The sequence below is a fragment of the Chelmon rostratus genome, chromosome 8, assembly GCF_017976325.1.
Source record: "Chelmon rostratus isolate fCheRos1 chromosome 8, fCheRos1.pri, whole genome shotgun sequence".
Taxonomy (NCBI): Eukaryota; Metazoa; Chordata; class Actinopteri; order Chaetodontiformes; family Chaetodontidae; genus Chelmon; species Chelmon rostratus.
Genome location: NC_055665.1, coordinates 27087178 through 27109572, shown reverse-complemented (window position 1 = coordinate 27109572; position 22395 = coordinate 27087178). Strand labels below are relative to the sequence as shown.

At 39.5% G+C, this 22395-nt stretch overlaps 1 protein-coding gene across 1 annotated transcript in view; it reads left to right on the top strand.

The window, feature by feature from the left end:
- The window catches only part of ascc3 (activating signal cointegrator 1 complex subunit 3), a 150088-nt gene that overhangs the window by 66132 nt on the left and 61561 nt on the right, over positions 1–22395 (top strand). Inside the window, exons 11-13 of the mRNA XM_041942373.1 lie at positions 8576–8740; positions 18116–18292; positions 18635–18706. Of these exons, the coding sequence (XP_041798307.1) occupies positions 8576–8740; positions 18116–18292; positions 18635–18706 (414 nt within the window). The remainder of the gene's footprint in view (positions 1–8575; positions 8741–18115; positions 18293–18634; positions 18707–22395) is intronic.

The following is a 22395-nucleotide window of genomic DNA, read 5'->3' as shown; positions in this document are numbered from 1 at the left end:
ATATTAATTACATGATCAATGATTCACTTTTCATTGGACAGCCTTTTAATATTCCTCTTATGAGGCTATTTCTTATTGCTGTTGGAGTTTTATAGCTTTCTGTGCAGTGTTTCCTCTAAATAGAGCCATCTGTGGCCCACTGCCACAGTTTCACCACACCAACCACAGAATCATAAAGATCCATCATAAAATGTTCATTTGATTCATAAAGTTGAAAGACAGAGTTGCTGTCACAGATATTGGAGGAGCTGTTCGACATGCCTGGCAGGTTGTTTCTGAAGCATTTTTCACCGCCGTATTACAGCCAGTAAACTCATGCAATATACTTGTCTGTGTAATGTCTCAACAGAATTATAAACATGGTTGGAAACCACAAAAGCCATGAGAGCAATGCTCTCTGTGAACTACACTCAGTGCTCTGAATGGTATTTTATCCAAGGTAAAATATAGCAGCTGGCTCTATGATGAGCCAGACCAATTCTCTATTTTTAAGGATGATACCAATTTCTATTAAATCCAATGACGATATTTTGACCAATCAGTACAGTGTGCCAGAAAGTTCAAATAGTCCAATAAGGATATACTGACCAATCAATATGTAATTTTTAGACAAGACAGACAACTACAGTTTAGATAAAGGTCATTTTTAAAGAACTGAGACCAAGATATGTATGAAATGAGACATTTAAAAATAAAGTTGTTGCTGCTCTCTGATAGACAAACCATGTCATGGAGATAACTTTAATTGAACTGAAACATAGAAATATTCACATTCTAACAGTCTGTTTTGCCTCATATCGTTCAGGTAAGCCAGAAACACTTTTCAGAATTTGCAGTAAGAGCCTGACTAATGCTGTTTTTTGAGGCCAGTATTGATACTTCAGAGTTTTAAAAATCCAACTGAATTGTGAGCAACATATATAGCAAGTATAGCTGATTCTTTTTTTTGTATTGTTAATTTAGTAAAGATTTCCTATGTCATCCTTCAATGATTCAGTGAAATGATTTGTCTTCAGTCACTGCTGTTGTCCCTGTGTGGTCTTGTGCATATTACAGATGGTGAAGAGGTAAACAGACACGTTCAATTTTTCCGCATTCCACACAATTACAGATATGTTTATTTATCACCCAGAGTTCCATGTTCAAAGCAGCACTTTCTCTAAATTAGATATTTGCTTTTGATGGGAAAGCTGTATGAGTGTCTGTGCGTGGTAATACTGGTATCACAAAGGCAAAACAGGGATCGAATTGATGGCTGGAGGAATAGCCTGTGCTTGTATATTTTTGTTATCAAATGTTTGCAATGTACCAGGTGCCACATTCTGAACATACCAGAGCACCTTTGCAAATCTCATCCTCATTGAACTGTTGACACAAGAGATCCTCTGTCGTCTTAACCGTCATTATAAAGGTATAGTGTTCGGTCGAAAGGTCATAAGGTCGCATGACATTGAAAGGTGTATAGTGAAGCAGCTATCCCAGCCGTGTCCGGGTGTGTTCATCCCTTTTTAGTGTCCCGTGGAAACAGTTTCTGTTGTCGTCTTTGCTGCTTACAGTATTTCTGTATTTAGCTGTGTTTTCTCCATTTGCAGCTTTTCCCCATCTAAATTCTGTGCATGTGTTGTCAAATTGGTGAATTGTTTTCTTAACTTGGTTGTGTTTTGTCTATTTGCACTCTGTTGCAGTGTGTTGAGCATTGTTGTTTATTAGATAATGAGTATTTAAAGTATTTAAGTGCTGAGCAGCAGCTGAAGTAATTTTTGTATTTTTGTGGGGTTTACTGATGGAACACGCAAACTCAACCTCAGATATCTCAGAAAGAAAGTCCTTCATGCAGGAGTTTCCTTCTCTGTTGAAGAAAGAGGATGTATTTATTACAATGACGCCAAAGGAAAGGGGATGAAACCTGCAGCTCGAGCGTATATTTAGTGAGAGAACTTGGCTCCTCGAGCTAAGAGGTAAGCAGGGGTTAGTAGATCCATGGAACTGTGAGACTGAGAACGTTCAGAAAACGTGCATATCTGGTAAATCCAAAAGAGCTGGATTCGAGAGATTGTGCTACTTAAAGTTATAAGCCTCGTGGGACTTATGAATAGAGAAAAGGTTGGGGTTTGGTGTGTGTAGGGGGTGGTGGCGGCGGCGGGGGTTGGGGTTTATTCCTATGAAATGAGGCCAATTCCAGTTAATCTGAAGGTGTATTAAAGTTGCATCTCTATCAGGTCATGTGAAAGATTTCACAAAGAGAATGATAAGTCAGATTCACTGCAGCTCTGCCAAACTGAGCCATCTCTCCTTCAGTTAGCCTTGTTCACACTCTCTGTCTCATCACTCCGTTTGACTGTTAGTGTCAGTACATTTACACAAAGTTGTTGAGTAAAAAGAGCAGTCCACAGGCTGGAGTGATGCCACACACTGTAACCTTGGTTGTCTTCTGTCTCTCCTCAAAGTCCTCACTACTTCTTTCAACATGCCCTTTTGATGGTGGAGCGCGGCCTCTGGCACAACTTCAACCATTTGCGAGGTGGAGAAGGGAAAGCAGCCATGACGGATCCAAACTCAACTATACATGAGAATGTTGTTTAAGATCAGATTTGAGCAGAGGGGTAGGGAGTGTGTCTCATGATGGATATCACTGACACTGCTGACACCATGTTTGTATATATGTATACACACACACACATATATATATATATATGCTGTGCAATATAAACAATATACAGTCACATTATCGCACAGTGTTACTGTTGGCTACTGTAGAAAACCACAGTGACTGGTAAAATATGCAAACTTTCTTATTTGGATCCTTTTTGCAACAAAAAAAATGTGGAACCAAAAAAAAAAATTAAGGTCTCAGAAATGATGAAATTCTGCTTTTTCTTGCAACGACAAATCACACATTCTTTGAAATAATGTCTCCCGTATTTGAGTTGAAACCCAGCAGATCGAGGAGGCTAGTCTATTCAGCAATAGAGCTAAGAATCATAATGACTCAATTTTTCTTTATTTCAAATGCTTTCACTCCTCTTTATGCCCAACATCACACACTGAACAGAGGAAAGAGCAGCTCTCATTGCAATGACATGTTTTTTCATATTTAGCTAATTGTGAGTGGTATTTTCAAGACTGAACAGAAGAACACACACTCTTCACACTCACGCACACACAGTTGTACATGACTATGCTGCATTGAGAAGGTTTTCATTACAGTTTGCCTTGATAAGCCGTCAGTTGTTCACATATCACAATCCAGTAAATGTCTTTGTCGAATGTCCCCACTCCATCTTCCTCCCACCTACCTCTTCCTCCCACAACCTCTTCTCTCTGTGGCTGCAATAGTTGCCATGGAAACAGAAAGGTTTGGAGGGATGCTGCCATGTGGATGCCAGTGTGCGGGTGGAAGGCATCCTGGGACCTCCAGGCCCTCTTTCCTCTCTGTCCAGAGAGGAAATATCAGTTAATGACATCCAAGACGGAGATACCTCACAGCCAGTTTTCAGTTTTCTTGTAAAGGGAGGACGAGGAGTGTGTCAAAACTTCAAAAAGTCACATGCACAGAAATTGAATTAGATATGCATGTGTTTCAGCCAATTTTACCCTCAAAAATATATTTATATATTTATATATTAACAAACAAAACTGTTGGTGACAGAAAGTCATTACTGAAATGTCAGGCTGTATCGAGGCACGGCACTAACTGTAAGGATCCAGAATACTTAATGAGATTATATTTCTTTTTCATTTAGTCGATCACTTGTCAGACAGACTCACAACAACGTGAGTAATTAGTAGCTGTAAGTGCTGAGCCTTAGCGAGGACTGTGATGGCCTGTGTTATGCATGGGTCCACACGTGTGTGCTGACCCTACCACTGAACAAACTGCTCATCAGCTCCACTCCCACCCGTCCCTACACCAAGATGTAACCAGAATTTTGGTTCAAAACATTCCAAAGACTATCATTACCAACATAATATGAAGAAATAGCCATTCTATTAGTACGTCAAAGACATCTATGTATTGTGCTGCAGAGATACTGAAGTTAGCATGCTAACCAGCTAGCTGCACCCCATCCTGTCTCATAATACCACTTTGCACCGTAAAAGACGAGCTTAGTTGCCATCACCAACTCTGGTTTGGTTCTCTGAGTTAGATGTAGAAATATTCAGTTCTCTTCTGTGCGGTTTGGTGCTTTTCCATGCTAGTGATGACCGGCCTTCCTCTCGCTGCTCTCCTTCTCGGAACTGCTCTAACTCACCTTCATCATCTCACTGGTGACCAGTTCTTACACATTGTTACTTTAAATTCATATTAAATGCATTGAAAAAGGATTTCAGAGCATGAATTTCTCAATCCTGTGCACAAAGAATCTAAGTCTAGAACATGAATTCAGTACGTTGCACACGTTGGTTATTTTTATTACTAATCTGTAATTTTATGTAACTTTAAGAAAAACAAACCCACATCAGCTGGCCTCTACAAATACTCCCTGTTGTTTCAGTCTGCTAATATCGCAGTGGGAGCAAGCCTTTCAGCTAGCATTAAAATATTTACTGCAAACAACTGCTGAGTGATCGTAAATATGACACAACTGGAATTCATCAAATTTACATATGCACATCTGTGAGTAGTCTACCTTGATAAATTCCACATCTTTAAATCCACCTTCATAAGACAACAACTATTCATATTGTAGCAAGCTTTCCTGAAAGTGCTGCAGGAAATGTCACTGGTGTCTCCCATATGCTGAGCATGTCTCAGCCAAAGAATTAACAAGGGGAAAAGTAGATAATCATCTCCGTACCTGGCAGGCAGTGGCATAATGTAAAAAATATCTGAAAACTTTCCACAGGACATCAACCACATCAAAATATTGTGAAGGCCGACGATAAATCATCTGTGTAGTTCTTGAGAAGCCACTTGTTGCTCACTCAAAAAAAGCCAGTGTGTCTTTTAAATATCAGTTAATAAATCAATTTAATAAATCAAATACTAATTTCATTTAACTTCCACTAATTCATACAGAACATCAGAGTCCTTTGTGAACGAATAGCAAATAAATTGACTGATAGTTTTTATAATGTTGCACTAAAGAAATTGTTTCACTGTGGGTCAGTTTTTATTGGTCAGGCTCAGTCCAAATGTCCAAAACTTGCCTGCACTCGCAAACTTTAGCATGAATAAGATGAAGCCCAGACTCCCTGAGGTTGCTCAAATTAATAATTTATCAAGACAACAGGAGACCTCAAGCCTACTTTCTCTGGATGTTTATAGTCTGCTCTGAGCCCAGACCTTACCAGACACAACTGAGATACTATATAGCACAAATGTTTATCTGAAGACATTTATTTTTTTTGGTGTGTATTTACTTCTGGTGTTAAGTTTAGCATATGCCACAAATTGACAGACAAATACAGGCTCATGATCTTGGCATTGATCATGTTCATTGGAACAACTCAGTCGTCGTATAGCACATTTGACCTGCTTCCTTCCTGGTGCTCTCACAGACTTGACAACATGACAGTGAGCACATCAGACACGCAAGTATGTGTATGACCACAATCACAGGGGCCTGATCATAAGCTCAGAGGATGGACATTTGGACTGAGGCTCAGCCCCTGTTCACACATACTGCCTCGAGTGGCGTGCTCTCTCTCTCATCAGTCTCTCTTGCCTCTCATGAGCCTGAAGCTTGTAGGTGTGAGCACATAATTTCCATACTCAGCTCTGATTGGGCAGTTGTTTTGTCCTCTTAGCACTATGCTGGTGCAAAATGAAGTAGTTCATTTTTAGAGTGGTGACCTGTAACGCATGGTGCCAGGAATCCAACATTACACACTGCGAGCAGGGACTGGTTCTGTGGGTCCAAGAACGATTTCACTTTCAAGGTTTGAAAATTTGATTGAAATTGGCATTTTTACTGATATAAACCACAAATATACCATCCTTTATCTAAATCTAAAAATGTTTGGCATGTTTTAAAAGAAGCCAGAGTTATTAAAACTGTCTGCACTCTCATTTATTAAACACATCCAGGTTTCTACAATGCCTGAGGCTCTTTAGTTTAGCAATGAATGAATAAAAAGAGCAATTCTTACAGGCTATTGTGTTTTCTTTTTGTACATGTTTATGAGCCTGATCATTCTCTGATTAAATTGTAATCTTTAAGAAACATTTTCTTCTATGAAACTTGTATTAAATTCAAAGAATCAGTGAATTTAGAGGATTGATTTCAATCCTGCTGCAATCTGTTGATAACTAGGCTAAATAACGCCATTCAACCAAACAAAGGCGTGTTTTCTCTACACCTCCTCGTGTGTATTTGTGAGGCAATTAAGAAAGCCCTTTGGCCTGTTCTCCACTTGCCAGAGCCTCCATTTAGATTAACCAGTAGCTCCAATTAGGAGCAGGCGCTTCCTTTTCTGTGAGCACGCCAGCTTCTAATGGCTGCACGGATTGATTTAAATGCAAACTAGAGGAGGTTTAATGAACTGCTTTTACAGAAAGAGTTTAATAGGAATTTGCACACCCACGGACAGGTTGCCAAACAGTTCACACACCATTAATTATGCATTGTAGTGTTTCTCCTGAAAAGAGAGAGTAAAATTGCACTGGAAATGTGGGCACTAAGCAACGTGCAAAGACAGTGTCTGACATTTGATACAGGTGAGATGTGTTGATACTGTGAATATAATTAGTCTAAGAGGAATGCCAAAATAGATCATATCACGTAAAACACAACAGACTCGAACAAGACAAGGTCTTTTAGCTCGTGGACATTGACATACATCCGACCATCGCTGTAGAACTAATGTAACTTAGCGCACAGGATGTGAGTAATGTTATACATTAGTTATATTATGCTGTTATGATTTCTGTGCTTCTGTCTGCATTGTAATGAGTGGAGTTCCAGGCCATTGGGCTTTGATGAGCCATGAAGCTGACATAGTATTCTGGAGGGATTTTGGTTGTGTTGTTCTGGCTTTTAGAGTGTGTGTCAATGTAAGTGTAAATGAGCAGGAAATTGTGCAGAAATAATCTCTGAAATAATCTCAGTATTCATGGTGAATTCGTAAAGAATTGTAGGACTGTATACATTCTGTCCATAACGCACACAGAGCAGTGTGACTTGTCCTTATTTATTTTTGGACAACCTGTAAAAGGCTGTTCAGGGAATTCAGTGTTGGAAGTTCAGTTGCAGTTGATATGATGTTTCAGATGTTGAAATTAGGCAAATCAAAGCACCAGCTGTGCACTAGTGTCAGTTCATATAGGTTAAAGTAGAGGCAGACAAAAACTAAACAAAATACTTCAGGGATGGGGTAATCATTCCTTGGCCTCAACAAAGAGCTTCTCTCTACTCTGCACAACACAAACTTTCTTGCTTGGGCGGATGTTTGCTTCCTCCTTATCTCTTCTTTTTTTTTTTTGGTGTCTGTCTCTGACAGGCTCATATTAGATAAGACCTGCCTTCTTGACATTCGGCAACCAATCAATAGGACAAATGACAACCATGTGACCGTGACATTATCAAGGTGCATTGATTTTTTTTCCCCAGTAACAACAAAGCAGCAAAAACACAACAAAAGAAAAGAAGCAAATTGTGCAGGTGAAATTTAGAAAACCTCTCGAGGCTGATGCAGCTGTTTTCAGTAGCTGAGTCGTGAGTGTGTAAAATTGGCGGAGCACCCTTTAATCCACAGTTTTTTTTTCTGTTTTTGTGTTGACATAATTGATTGTGTTTCATAAGCTTAATTTTAATCAAGATAAATAGTAATGCAATATGTGGTATTGTTAGTTGAGGCAGTGTTGGAAGATAAACCAGAAGAACTAAAACAAATTCCTGAAGTATAAATGGTATAATGACAGAATATTGATTTTATTTGTCTGATAAATGTAACAGACGCAGTAGCTTGTGTGGGATTACTGGTGTTCAGATACAGCTGTGATCAGTCTGTGCTGCAGACAAACTGTCCTGCATATGTCCACTGGGAAGGAAAAGGCCTTGCTCATCTGTGTTAATGGCTCCAGTTTGAGATTTGCCCAACTCTAAGGAGATGTAACAACAGTCCTTGTCGATTTGCGAGCTGGTGTGGCATCATTTCTATACTTACACTGTGTTCCTTTTATTATTGTAAAGTATTAAAATAAAGTGAAACAATCGCTCTGAGGTTAAAGTGATGGCTTTCATCTTAAGGTTTGAGACCTCCATATTGCCTGCTGGATTCCTGTCATTATTGGGTATCTTTAGAAAATGGATACTGGATGGTTGATTTAATGTGGATGTCGAGCACAGAGCCAACAGAAAACTGTCCCAGTATTTGTGCACAGCACTGTATTTTCTGGTTAAACTTGATGGTTATGTAGTTGCTGACATAGTCAAGACCTGCCAATGTGGTTGTACCTTCAATGACAAATGTACTGCTGGAAAATAGTGATAAATAAGGCAACACCATGCACAGGGACGCTGTAAACTCAGGAACACTGTCAGTGTTCTGAAGAGCTTCTGTAACAGTAGATTTCTCCAGTGTGAGGTTAATAAAGTCTCATCTAATCTAATGTCTTCTTGTGTCTTTCCAGATGTTGGTGACGACTCCTGAGAAGTGGGATGTCGTGACCAGGAAGAGTGTCGGAGACGTGGCTCTGTCCCAGATCGTGCGTCTTTTGATCTTAGATGAGGTTCATCTTCTCCACGAAGACCGAGGACCAGTGCTGGAGAGCCTGGTGGCCAGGACGATCAGACAGGTTAGTCCTTCCTCCTCTCTGCCTCTGAATGACTGGTGATGCTACTCCCCTCAGCCCCCTCTGTCCTCTCTTGAAATTGTTGGAATTAGTGTCTGATTATTTTTTTGTTTAGAATGCAAACGTCTTTTGAATAATTGAACATTAAATATCTTTTTTTTTATGGATATAACCAAGGAATAAAAAAAAGGCTATTAGCATAGATTTTTCTTTAAGGATCTTTAGATCTTTTTCTAAAGATATTTTGTGTTGTTTCATGTTTTGTTGAGCACTTGCTTGTCGTGCTGGGAGGAAAATTCGATCTGACAATATTTTTGTGTTCTGTTTAAGAGGGAGCTTCACATACAGTGTATGGAAACCATAGTAAAATTTCCACCTTTTGGAATAAAATTTGAATTCAGATGTATCCAATATGTATCAGTAAGCACCACCCTGTGTGCTAATTGACTGACCACACCTGGGGTCCAGGAGTGCGACGTATTTTAAAACACTAAAACCCAAATGGCTGAAATTAAATTTGAGAATTAAACTTATGCCTGAACACACCAACTTGATACACATATTTTTAGATTGGGTGTGACTTGCACATTCCAACGATAACAGCATCTCAAATCTCAGACTTGCAAACTCAGAGTCATTGCGTTTTTGAGTTCTCTTAAGTAAGTAAGTAATCCAGTGATAGTTGTCTGTACATCCATGGGGACACTGAAAAACAGGAACTGCCAATAGCAATTTGGTAAAATGTGAACAAATAAAAGCTTCAGAAAACAGGGTTCAAGTTGTAGCCCACAGCTAGCTAGGTTTCACTCTGCAGCATTGTACTTCAGCTGTCTTGATGTCTCGCCTTGTCTGCAGGGGGCCCACACTGTCAGACTCTTAAAAACCCCTGCTGTGGAGTATGAAATTTAATGCTAACTTTTGGTACTTGTCAGTTTTCCATACTCAGTACTACAGATTGATCAGTACTCAGAAGGTATTGGGGTTAAATATCTCTCTACTTGGACTAACGTGCTGAAAATGCTTTTCTTTTCCATTCAGTGTGTTTCTGCTAAGTTGGACTATTTATTCACGTTCAGTGTGACAAATAACATTTCAAGCACAACAAGCAAACAGAGAGAAAGAGACTCACAGACAGTACTGTCCCGCTCCTCATCAGCTCCCTGTCGCAGCAGTGCATGTCATGCACCAGTAATTTTCCACATTTACCCACATTATCCACAACATCTCCCTATAGCCTCTGTAAAACCCTCTACTGAAGGCTGCAAAATGAGACACAAAGGGAGAGAAGAGCCAGGGGAGTCAGAGAAGAGAGAGGCACAGCATGTGTGTGTGAGCGAGCTTAAGGAGGCAGGGGAGAGTGAGCGACTGGTTAAACTAGGGAGTTATATGTGTCGGTCTGTGCATGTTGTTGATTAAAATGTTCTGGTTTTACATGTATTAATGTGTAGCAGGATCTGTTTGACCAAACTACCACTCAGCTGAACAGCTGGACAGTAGTTAAAACTGGCTTCACTGTGAGCAGCGACAGCAGAAAATGCTGTTTAAACATTGTTGCATCAGTATTAACAATCTGGTGTCATCAATAATAATGCAGTGTATCATTCACAGGGGCCATTTTTCCTTCTGATGCTTGATAAGCACATGTTGCTGATAATACTTCTGTACTTTTGCTGAAGTAGAATTTTATATTCAGGACTTTTACTTTTCTATTGTAGTATTTTTGCATTGTTGTATTAGAACCTGCCACTGCTATTAGAGATGATCATTCAGTTCCAGTTACAGTGGATATCAAAGTAGTTAGAAATGGTAGCAGCTTGATTGATCTGTCCACGAAGCCTATAAATCAAAGTAGACTCTTAACATTAGAACAGTTTGCATTCACCTGAGCTGATTAGCAATTCTGAGCTTGAACCCAGCATTCAAGAAAACCCTAAAAATGTCAAGACGTCAGCCTCCTGTTCCAGGTACCCACGTGGTAAATGGAAAGGGTACACCAGTGACACATTAGTGGGATGTGTGGAAATTTTGCCAACTGCAAATTCACATGGAACACTCAAAGTTTACTCATCCAATGAGATATTATCACAGGAGATATTATAAATGTAAATTAAACCAATCATCCCTAGAACAAAAAATGTGATCTATACGGCTGTATCAGCTGTCCATGCAAAACCAAAAAAAAAAAACAATGGAAAGAATGTTAAAGATAAGATCGTGGAACACTGAAGGATTTTATGGATTTTGTTTTTGGTTTTAATAAAACCGGTCGTTCTGGGACAGAGAGCGTGATTTTAATTTCCTTCAAAAACCAAAAGAGGCTTTTTGAATTTAAAATCTCAGTCACATGAATCAGAAACTACATCCAAGAGGGATCAAGACTTAAGCATTAGATTTAAAAAAAAAATGTTTTAGGTATTTTTTCTTAGGACTTAGGAGGTATTGTAGGTATTTAAAATTCACTGAAGTCTTAAAGTCAGTCCTTGTTTTTGTTATTTTGTAGTTGTGTGGTAACCTTTACAGTTTGCATTTTTTTGTACTTTTATTGTGAAGATTCTGTGTGGGAGATGCAGCGGCCATATACCCTGTGTCTGGTTCTCATTGGATAATTGACATCTTTTTTATGTAGGCTGTAAAAAAGCTCCCTGATGTGCTGAAACATGCTGCTTAGATAAAGAGCAGACTCTTCCTGTAAGTCAGTTAGTGTTGCCAGGTTATTTTTTCACGTGTTGTCATTTTTCACTAGAGCACCTATTTGAGTGATGAAGTAGCAACAGCAAAAAGGACACTGAAGGATGGTAGAGATGAAATTATCTTAGTAAGATTATGAATGTGCCTTCGATTGGCATAGTCTAGATAGGTGTGTAGATTGCAAACCTACAGGCGTGTAAGTAAAAGAATAATAAAAGAAATCCTCTTTGGAAATGTCCCACTTGAGAGTGACTGGAGTATGTGCATATCATTTTGAGAAATGTTGGAAATACATGAATAGCAGATGTATGTTAAAGGACTCAGACCAGAGTGAGGAAAGCAAGTGAAAAAGAGAGGCGTGAGGATGAGCTGCTGTGCTGTGCAGCTGCAGAGACCTCTTGGCAGGGTTAACCGCAAGGTAATTGAAAACTGGTCCGTTCATGTGACCGCTGTTTACTCGGTTCACAGCCCATTTATCTGCAGGTTTAGCTGATATTACTGGAGAAGGGCTGACTGGGCACTTTGTGCACCTTAGCACCTCTAGAGGTTCTACTGCAGCATGCAAGTTTGAAGTCTCTTGACTGTCTATCTGTTTGACAGCAGATGGCACATGCTGGCAGTGCCTAGAAGCCAGCGTAGAGCTGGACTTAACCTGTTGACATCACAATGGCGTAATCGAGAGTCATTTCTCAGAGTTGACAAAGGCCCTCCACAGACACAGAAGACATTATATAAGTCTTTTCAGGGGCTGAGTCGTACTCCTCATAAGTAGTAAATTTGCTTGGACACACAAAATTGGTGTATTTTCCATTGAATGACTGATTCTCACTGTAAACTAGATTGATGTCTGAAAGTAAATGATGAGTGGCAGCCAGCAATAAAATCTGATGATAGGAAAGGAAAGTCACAGCTCTCTGTGGAGTGGGTCGTTGCCTCTATGAAGGGAAACAAAAACAAGTTTAATCTCTGTATGTGTGGGATGCCAGGAAAATGGAGAACACTTAGGCAGGGTCTATTTCACCTGGTGCACATCTTATTTTACCTCCTGTGAACCTCAAACTGTCTGTCCCATTCCATCAGACATGCACCACCAGTCAAAGTGTTCCCACCATCACCTCCACTGCTCTGCGCCACTCGTTTTTACTCCACGCCATTTAAGGGTACGTCCGAGTTGTGTGTGCTGGGAAGCTCAGAAAAAAGAAGTAATCAGTCTTCCTCTCAGCTTGCCTGTGAATGCCGGTGGATTTATGGTTTTGCTTTAACTGTAGCCTTGATCTCAGGCACCGATGGGTGATGACAGCAAACACACTGCAGATGTGTGAGGAGGAGTAAAATGTTGTGAGGGTTTTAGCTCACTGAATAATAATATCCTCCACACTGCATGAAAAATCATACTGCACACTATATATTTATACAATCGTTTCATTCACATAAGTATGTTCAACGTCTGAGTGTCTGGCTTCAGAAACCTTGCATGCTGGTCACACAGTAACATCGAACAACTGTGGTTTGTAACAAACATTCAGTGAAATGATTTTTTTAAGAATAAAAGAAGGTTATTACAGAAAATTGAACTGAAACTGAAAATAAAAATGTAATATATATTATGTATAAATGATAAGATGAAACTTAGTGGGTAGAACATTTGTGGAGAAAAGGTTGTTGGAGCAGTAAAAAGTAATATGATTCAGTGCAACAACAGATACAGATTAAAAACTAGATTTTCTGGGGAAAACGTGTGAGGTTGCTGAGTGCCCAAAGTTATTGCAAAGTTGTGAACAGCTACTGCACAAGAATAAACTGTGGCAAGAAGGAAAGATTGTTTCCAGGAAGGAAACAATCTTTCCAGGAAAGGCAGGAGAGGAAGATGGGAAAATGGAAGGGGGGAGGAAGTGGAGACAAAGATGGGGAAAAACTGAAGCATGAAATGGATGGAGGGAAGGAAGGAGGATAAAAAGTGACACAGGGTGTAAGAGTACAAGTTATTTGAAAAAAGAAACAAAGAAAGTTGAGTAAAAAGGAAGAATAAGCAAGACAGAACAAAACTAAAGTGATGGCTGAATGCTTATGTCATTTGTTATATAGATGTTAGTGTGGCTCCCAACCACACCATAGATCTCTGGTGGCCAGTATAATTCGTGTCCAGGTAAGAACTATGTCATTTAGCACTAATTGATGGGAAAATAAGAATTTCCCCAAAGAAAAAAGTTCAATTTCAAACAAAGTAAATATTCAATATTTAATCTTCATATATATTGACATGTATGTTTGCCTGTAGACACACTTCAGCTTTTTGCTTGTTCAGCTGATCTGCTGTGCACTGACTCTCCGGGTTATCTTGCTAGTGATATAAATTGAACACCCTCTGGAAATGATTTGGAAATTATTCAACTTATAAAATACAAACACAAATTAATAATTTTTCACTTTTTGCTCATATTTGCTTTTTCCTTGTGACATCTGAGATGTTTCACCTCCTCGGGTCTCCAGGAATTAATTGTATGAAACAAGAGAGAAAAAAGTGGCTGTTGGTGGGACTGCTGACAGCTCAGAAATATGCATCCTGTGATGAGCTGTTACAGAGTAGACACGGCTTTGTTGAAGAGTTTACCAAACTAATAAGGTGAATATGTTGACCGTAAAGGCAAGTGTGGGAAAAGGAGCACTGAATTTGTGTTTTAAGAATAACAAGCTTGTACAAAGAATAGATAGTAATGTGGAATATTTGAACCTTTAATGCTGTTTGTGTTCGGAGGCTGCAGAGGATTACTGTATGTCACTGAGTAGAACATGTAGGACTGCTCTTTTCCCACTAATTATATCTATATGTGGCCGGCACAGAAGCAGCGTGTTTCCGTTTGTCTTTGTGTGAGAACTGTGTAAACAGCTCGTAGTCCGCACTCCAACAGAAGATACTTGGTGCTGGCAGCATTCCTCGCAGACCCTCCCCCACCTTCTTCATCTCTCCGTCCAATTATTGCCACACCTGACAGACTGCTATAATTGATTGTGCTGAAGGAATTAAGGCAGCTGCGTCTGATGCGCTAGGTGCTTAAGTTCACATCTTCAGACACATTAGTATGGAAATCCCTGTAAACTAAATGATATTTGTCCCTCTTTTTATGCAAATGTTTTACAACCGCCAGTTGTCACTTTGATGTTTTGCTTGGAAGAGCTTTGGTTTGGACTGCATTTTCTCACCCAGGTGTACCGCTGCCTGTTAGGCACTGCATTCATCATAATCCCTCTGACCTTTATTTCAGAGGCCTTTAATGCTGCTCTGTTGCACTGTAGGGCTTCCTCTTCCTGCTTTGATAGTTGAGGAGAATATGTTCTATACCTGAGCTTATATCTGCCTTTTACAATCAGATGCTTGGCCATGAATTTAATGCCCACAAAATGAGCACAATGTGCAGTTTTTATAAGGTTGTTGATGACCCTGTCCAGACACTAAAAAAATGCTGAGATGGACAATTTATACAGTTTCTTATGTTTTTGAGTAATAGCTTTCAGATTAATTCAATTGTGTATAAACTAAAAGATTTGCTATAGTGAAGTAATGTTTTCTTCTTGATATTTTTTCAATAGACACATTTTGGTCAGTGCTGACAGTATTGATGTTGGAGACCCAGCATAATAGTAGCTCACTGTAAAGTGTGCTCAGGCTCTTCCTTAAGGCTTGGGTAAAACATTTTGACTTTAATCTCTGTTATAGGTCAAGATTCTGCACGTCCCATAATGCAGCTTGACAGCACCTTTTGTTAGAGCCTAAATTGTTCATCAGCTAACTATTTTTGTAGTGACAGGAATCAGCTGTGAGTGTGTTGGTATCTGGCTTGCTATAAGGGGTTTAAAGGTCCAGCATTTCAGGTGTGCATGCAGATCTACCGACAACTACTGGGGCTCCTTTTCTTTTGGTTGATGTTAGCATTTCTCTGTAGCTTTGTGAACTACATGGAACTCAGTGCAAAGCCACAGAGGACTTCACAGATTCCCACACTGTCTATTTAGTGACCTCTTTTGTTCAGCTCATTACTCACTCTCCTTGGGGTAATTGTAAATTCAGCTGTTAATCACAATTACCGTGTGTTGTCATAAAATGTTATGATGCCACAAACTTTACTGAAACATAGATTCTTCATCTCTTTTACAGAAAAGCAGTTTAGCTCATAGCTGCGTAAAGTGAAAGGCAATGTAAAAGAAACCCCTGGAGACTGTTTGACTCTCTGTAGGTGAACGTGGTGCACATCTGCAGTATGGAGGTTCAGCAGCACTGGAGTGAATGTGTAGTGCAGGCCCGGGCCGCTGGCAGGGATTGGCTAGGTCTTATCTTGATGGGATGGTTTGACAGGTACTGCATCACATTAAAGGCCTTACCAATCTTCCCTGTCACATCCAACAGGAGGCTCACTGATAAAAAAAAAAAAAAAAAAATCTCTACTCTCACCCACGTTGATACACAACATATTGAATTTTCTCCAGGCTTCAAAGACAAAATAAAGACATAAGCAAGTACACATGACTTAAAGTTCTCCAGGCCAGGGCCATTTAGATTCAAAACTAGCTAATTATAGGTTTATGCAAGATATTCTTGCATATTTTTATAACCCTAGCATGGCAGGAATATAGCTGTATATGTATGTACACCCATAAGAAATGCTATGTTTTGTATTAATTAAAGCACACTGTGGTTCAGTGCAGTGTCGGCTCAATAATGCGTGTGACCACGCTACATTGAAAAAGCACTGCAATGAATCACTTTGTTTGACTGGTTTGTTTTTATATCATTGCTACAGTCTTTTGGAGTAATTTAGTAATTGTTTGAACTGTTTGACAAGTAGGCCTATTAACCCTCATACGCTGTTTAGAGACCAACAGAGAAATGAGTGTTGAAAAGTGTGAAAGATAAGCATATTTAATAAAAAAAACGTTCTTTATGGCTGTAAAAGTTGTGCTTGGACTTTGACAATTACAATTGTAACTACGGTTTCTGACTGAAGAAATGTTTCTACTGCCTTTTGGATCTTTCAAGTTAATATGAGGATTCACATTTAGGAATGATGACTTTTGGTTCTTTGTTAAATTTGTCCTTGTCTTTCTGAAAGGAGTCCTGATATGTGCCCCACCCATCATCCATCTGGCTTGTTTTTAGCATCTTAAATCAACATGTTCATTTTCAGTTTATTAATGTCTTCATCTCGTGAAACCCCCTTCCCTCGATTCTTTCTCCTAAAGCCCCAGTGATGTGAGGATCGGCTCCTCCTCCTGTCATCTGAATCTCCATATGCATGCATAAATCATCCACCTGTCATCCACCCAAGCAAATTATTCTCACTGATTTAGAGACATTTCACTCTACCTCTACCGGCCCCTGCAATAATAATATTTATGCTAAACATTCTTGTATTTGTATTTGTATTGCACCTTCCATACAAGAAATGCATCTCAAAGTGCTTTACAGCAAAGAAATCACATGCACCAAGTGCTTCACATGAAAGGACATAGAATGGACATAAAAACAGGGACAGAGAATGTGTGCAAAAAAAGATGGAGAATAAACAATACTTGATAACATTAGTAAAAAAAAGTAAAATAAGGATTAAACTAAAGACAACACATAGCATGAGATGGAAAATAAAACCCACTGGATAGTAGTAAGAAAATGCAGTTAAAAGTAGAGCACATAGGATGTGTAACATACAACAATTTCAAAGATGTGTAGCAATGCACAAGTGTGAGGCAAAGCACCAAAGTTTCTGGTTTTCACTGTATGAACTTGTGTGTGTGGATGTGTGTGCAGGGGTGCCGCAAAGGGAGAGCCCAAAATAATGATTTACATTAGATCCTGCCTGATGTAGTGTGGAAGTGTGGAAATGAGTCTCTCTTAATGGGGAGACTTGCCTATCAGTTCTGCTGTGAGAGGACTGCTGCAGATGATCTAATCAATATTTTCCTTATCAAAGAGTAACTAAACCCCAGATTTTTTGACTGAGGTGTCTCTACCCTGGAAATTCAGAAGAAGAAGAAGGTGAAAAAAGTAGTAACATGGGCAGGGCTGTAAGATGGGCACACATAAAAACAAACATCATAAACACACACACACACACACACACACACACACACACACACACCAACGTGCTGATAGCCACACTAGTTTGAGCCGTTGACACATGAGACAGCCGGGGCTGAGGACATGGTGGAGCAGGAGAGGATAAGGACATAATCACTCCCTCTTTTCTGGCAGGGTTTTCATTTGATGAGTTTTTTCATATTTGTGGTGAATTACCACAGCATAATGATTAACATTCTGATATGCTGAAGAATACATTAATTGGCCTACGATTAAATAGAAAATCTTATCATTTGCACAGGCAACTGCAATTTGTGGTCATCGGATTGGCACAATCCTAGTACATATATGTAATTCATGATAATTAGAATTTACGTATTTGTGTTTAATGGTGGTGTATAATAGATGTAAGTACTTCACTACGTGTCACTTCAATCCTCTATCCATGTTCAGTACTTTTCCTTCACGATTGCACACATTGCCTTCTTATATCCTGACCCACAAGTCAGTAAGTCATGGTCATTTCAGGAACAGATTGCCTTCTATTGCAACTTTTTCTTCTGCCTAATGCGTGGGACAGAGATTGATGTAGCTGTGACGCTGTTTTGTTGTGATCGCAGGTGGAGTCCACCCAGAGTATGATCAGGATCCTGGGACTGTCAGCCACCCTGCCCAACTACCTGGACGTGGCCGGCTTCCTCCATGTCAACCCTTACATTGGCCTGTTTTTTTTTGACAGTCGCTTCAGACCGGTGCCCCTTGGACAGACCTTTGTTGGTATCAAAACCACTAACAAGGTAAACAAGCAAAGATGATTTGAGTGTATAAACCTATAACTTTTACATGCATAGGCATCATGATTTGTTTTCGCTGTGTTTCAAGTAAAACTGCCATTGCTCAATCAGAACGACAGCCTGTCCACCTTTATTACTGTGGTTATTATCATTGGTTACTCTCAGCAGAGGTTTAGTTGTAGAGTGTTAAAAGTTTACATTTGAAGACCAGAGTCTGGACAGTATGTAGGTTACAACTGTGTGTGCCTGAGATTCATCAGTTACATTTGAGAGTTAAACATTGCAGAAGTTAGTTTCTTTTATTGCAAAGTTAAATTGCTCATTGTGATTTTGTGTCTCGTTCAGATCCAGCAGCTTCATGACATGGAGGAGGTTTGTTACAACAAAGTTCTAGAGCAGGTTAAAGCTGGTCATCAGGTAAGGGCTCCTCTGCATGATTGAACCCTGCAAAACATGTATCCAGGAATATGGTTGGTTGTTAAATGCATTATTCCAGGAACCATTAGTTTAGGTTTCCTTTGGGTTAGACAGCAAGCAGCTACTGTAATAAATCTAACCAGGCCTTTATTCCACAAAAAGTGGGACAGGTATGAGGATTTTTTTTTATATTCTCTTGACAAAGAAGTATGGCATTTACATATCGTGTGCTACATTCATCTACTATAGGAATTGTCCCAGCACATAAGTGTAGCAGATCAGCATAAAGGCATTATTAGATTTTGTTTCATATCAGAAATGTTGAGTCTGATGCACTGAAATATATCTTATGGAGGAAAAGACTAAAGATAAACGGATGAATGAAATTAGTGTTTATGTAATTAAGACCCCATCAACTCAAATGCACGCTATTTAATTACCGTTAAGGCTTAGTGCTTCTAAAGTGTAGTTGAGATTGTGCAGAGATTTTCATTTTCACAGAATTTTGAGACATTGTCACAAGTCATTACAAGGCATATTAAGGATTTTATTGATGTTGTTGTGAAGAACTGCAGTACAAATGGCAGGCAAGGTTACTCATTTTTTAAGTCGCTTTGGATCTTGCAGACGAGTTTATTTGCATTGTTAGTTACCATGCTTACCAACTAACTGGTATCCAGTTCATCATGCTGGAGGGCTTCACAACTATAGCTCAACGAAATAACACAGGACTCCACTCAATATTAGCATAAGCTGCCAGCCTAACTTACTTAAGCTAGCGTTAGCTGGCTAGCATCCTGCCTCATAACGACAATAAACTCATCAAGATCTAAAACAATTACCAAAAAGACTGAACTTTCATGTCCTGGCATTGTACTGTTGTCGATCTTGAGCTTTCCTCTACACATGGTGAACCGTGACATTTTCTCTTCTCCACCATTTCTTCGTCTCCTCTGCCCGCTGACACTCGACAAAGAAGCAGAACCTGATTGTTCCTCTCGTGTGCAGAAGCTGAGAGAATGAAGTTAGAGTTCGACTTTGGGCATAGAGCCTTTTTCTTTTCTAAATAAGAAGGTCAGAAATGTATACAACATAAAAAAACACCTCCCACATTGTTAATATACACAATAAGTTGTCACATAATTTGGATATGTGAACACTCTAAGTCTTATAAGGTAATTGCTGTTGCACCATGTAACAAAGCTCCTGATCAGTCAGTACTACTGTTCAGATTTTCCCATCATTGTCAAAAGAAATCAGGCAATTCCGGAAGATATTTGGTCAACACAATCCCTGCTAACAATATCATCTCTTTTAATCTATGGTTTTTATGTTTTTGGTACAGCAAACCCTACAAAAAACGTGTTTTCAGACGGCTTTGCCACTCAAATCTCAGATGTTTTTTTTCAGTGATGTAATAGGTCTGTTTTGACAGTGACAGCACCAGGACAAACAACTGAGCCAATCACAAGTTTAAGAATGGGCATGCAATCTTTCTTCCACAAAGATGGTTGCAAATATAGTGGCAAGAATGGAATTTTCTATTGCTACGCCTGTGAAGCTTTCCTTTCCTACATGGCACATATGCAGTTTACAGGTTTAACATTGGCAGCTTTACCTCTCAGAAGTACAGCACGCTTCTAATTTCTAGCTGACAGCTGTGGATTTTGACAAGTCAAATGTCATCTGCATTTAGTGAATGTAAGCTAGTGCCAATGCTAACCTGCTGGTGTGAGTTTGTTGAAATTCCATGTCCAGCTGACTTTTTAATGCTTCCAGCTGATATGTTTTCAAAGGGAAAGCCTTTAAAGTGGTGTTAGATATGCACGTGATGACTACATACACAAGTTAGTACTAAAAGAATGAGGCTAAAGCTGCATGTCCAGCTGACGATCCATAGAAGACATGGAAATAAAAAGAATTGTTTGTGTATTGCAGGCATGAGCGAGTTAGTCCAACTATTGTAAAAATAGTAATTATTTCTAAAAATGTCATTAAAATCTTATTCTTATTCTCCAAACATAACATCATCATCATCATCATCATTGGATGGTTTGGATACTTTGACAAGCACCACAGTGGTTTGATTTATGCTGATGACAATGTATTTTGTTCAGATTCTTTACTTATACAAGAGGAAATACTTTTAAGATGAGGAATAACTGATGTTTGCAAGTGTAACACAATCTAACTCTAATTTGACTTGAGTTGCTGGAGTGTAAACTTTCCCAAACCAAATAAATTACAAGATTTAAATCACTTTATACACCATGACACCATGATGTACACCTTGTCTAAAGCTCGGAGCATTTCATCTCTGGTTGTTTTTCCTGGTGGCCTCTGACCCCTTTGTTACCCTGGTGTTGAACTCAGATGTTTGAGTTCATGTATGCCCGTGGTATTCTATTGTAGGAACTGTGACCTTACCTTCAGAGGGAAGTTTTCAAACAGTTTTCATTTTACAAGTGTTCAGTCTAATTATTTTCCCCCCATCATCACAATCATACTTCTTTATGACTCCAGTAAAACTGTCACTGTGAAATGTTTGGACGAGAACTTGAACTTAAAGAATCCCTTGAAAGTGTTTCTCTGAACTTTTTCATGAATAGCAACTCCTGCAGTAAATATTTTTGTGAACCCTTTGGAATGAACACCTGCTATCTGAAGTCTCCGAAGTCCTTATCTCCCCCAGTGTTACCCTCCCCTTCCTTCCCCCATCCACCAACCACCACCCTCCACTCATTCTGCTTCCACTCTGCAGCCTCAGAATGCCTTTTGGGAACGTGAGAGTTGTGAATTCAGACTTTACCGTTTAGCTCCCATCTGCTACAGGAGTTGAGCTCCCTATTGAGCACAGTTGTTATCCTGTCTGCATCATTTTATTGCCAGTGCACACACTTACACACACCCCGTTTCTTGCTTTTTTACTCTCTCTCTTGCTCATTATCTCCCTCAGAGACACACTTAATAAGAGTCTTGCTGTGGCCCTTGAGAACTTGTGAACCAACTTAATTCTACTGCACCACTGACAACTTTTTTATCTCTGTGGTCAAACGACACAATGGCCTAGTCCAGCTCGTAGGTCGAGGCTGCCGAGGCCACTGCTCAGCCGGGGAGGCCTCTTCCTCACACAATATTAAATTGTCAAGAAGTGGCTGTGACATATATTAATTTCATCTGGGAGGATCTGATGGATGAAATTTCCTTTATGATTTTCCCACCGCCCTCCTGGTGAGAAGCGCTCTGCCAGAAAGAAGTTTAATAAGCTGAGAAGCCGGCGGTTACTGCCGACAATGCCTCCACACAGCTCAGTGGTGCTGATAAAACACCTTCAACAAATAACAATTGCTGCAGCAGTCTCTTCGGACCCACTGTGTGTGAGCACACACACAGCTGGTTGTTGCGTGTGTGTGCAGTCATGCAATATTGTTTGGTCTAATAATATATTTCCCTACTAAAATCTTACACAATTATGGGTCTTTCATGGCTACTTACAGGTAAAATAAGGAATAGTTACACTAAAGGAGGAGTTTCCATCATTTTTCCACAATGGATTCATATCAAATGTACAGTCAATATAGACTGTTGTTCCACCTGTTACATAATTTTTGATGTTTTGTAGTATCTCTAAATAAGGGGTTAAAAAGCTCATGTGTGGTCAGTATATTAAGGGATACTGTAAGTTCACT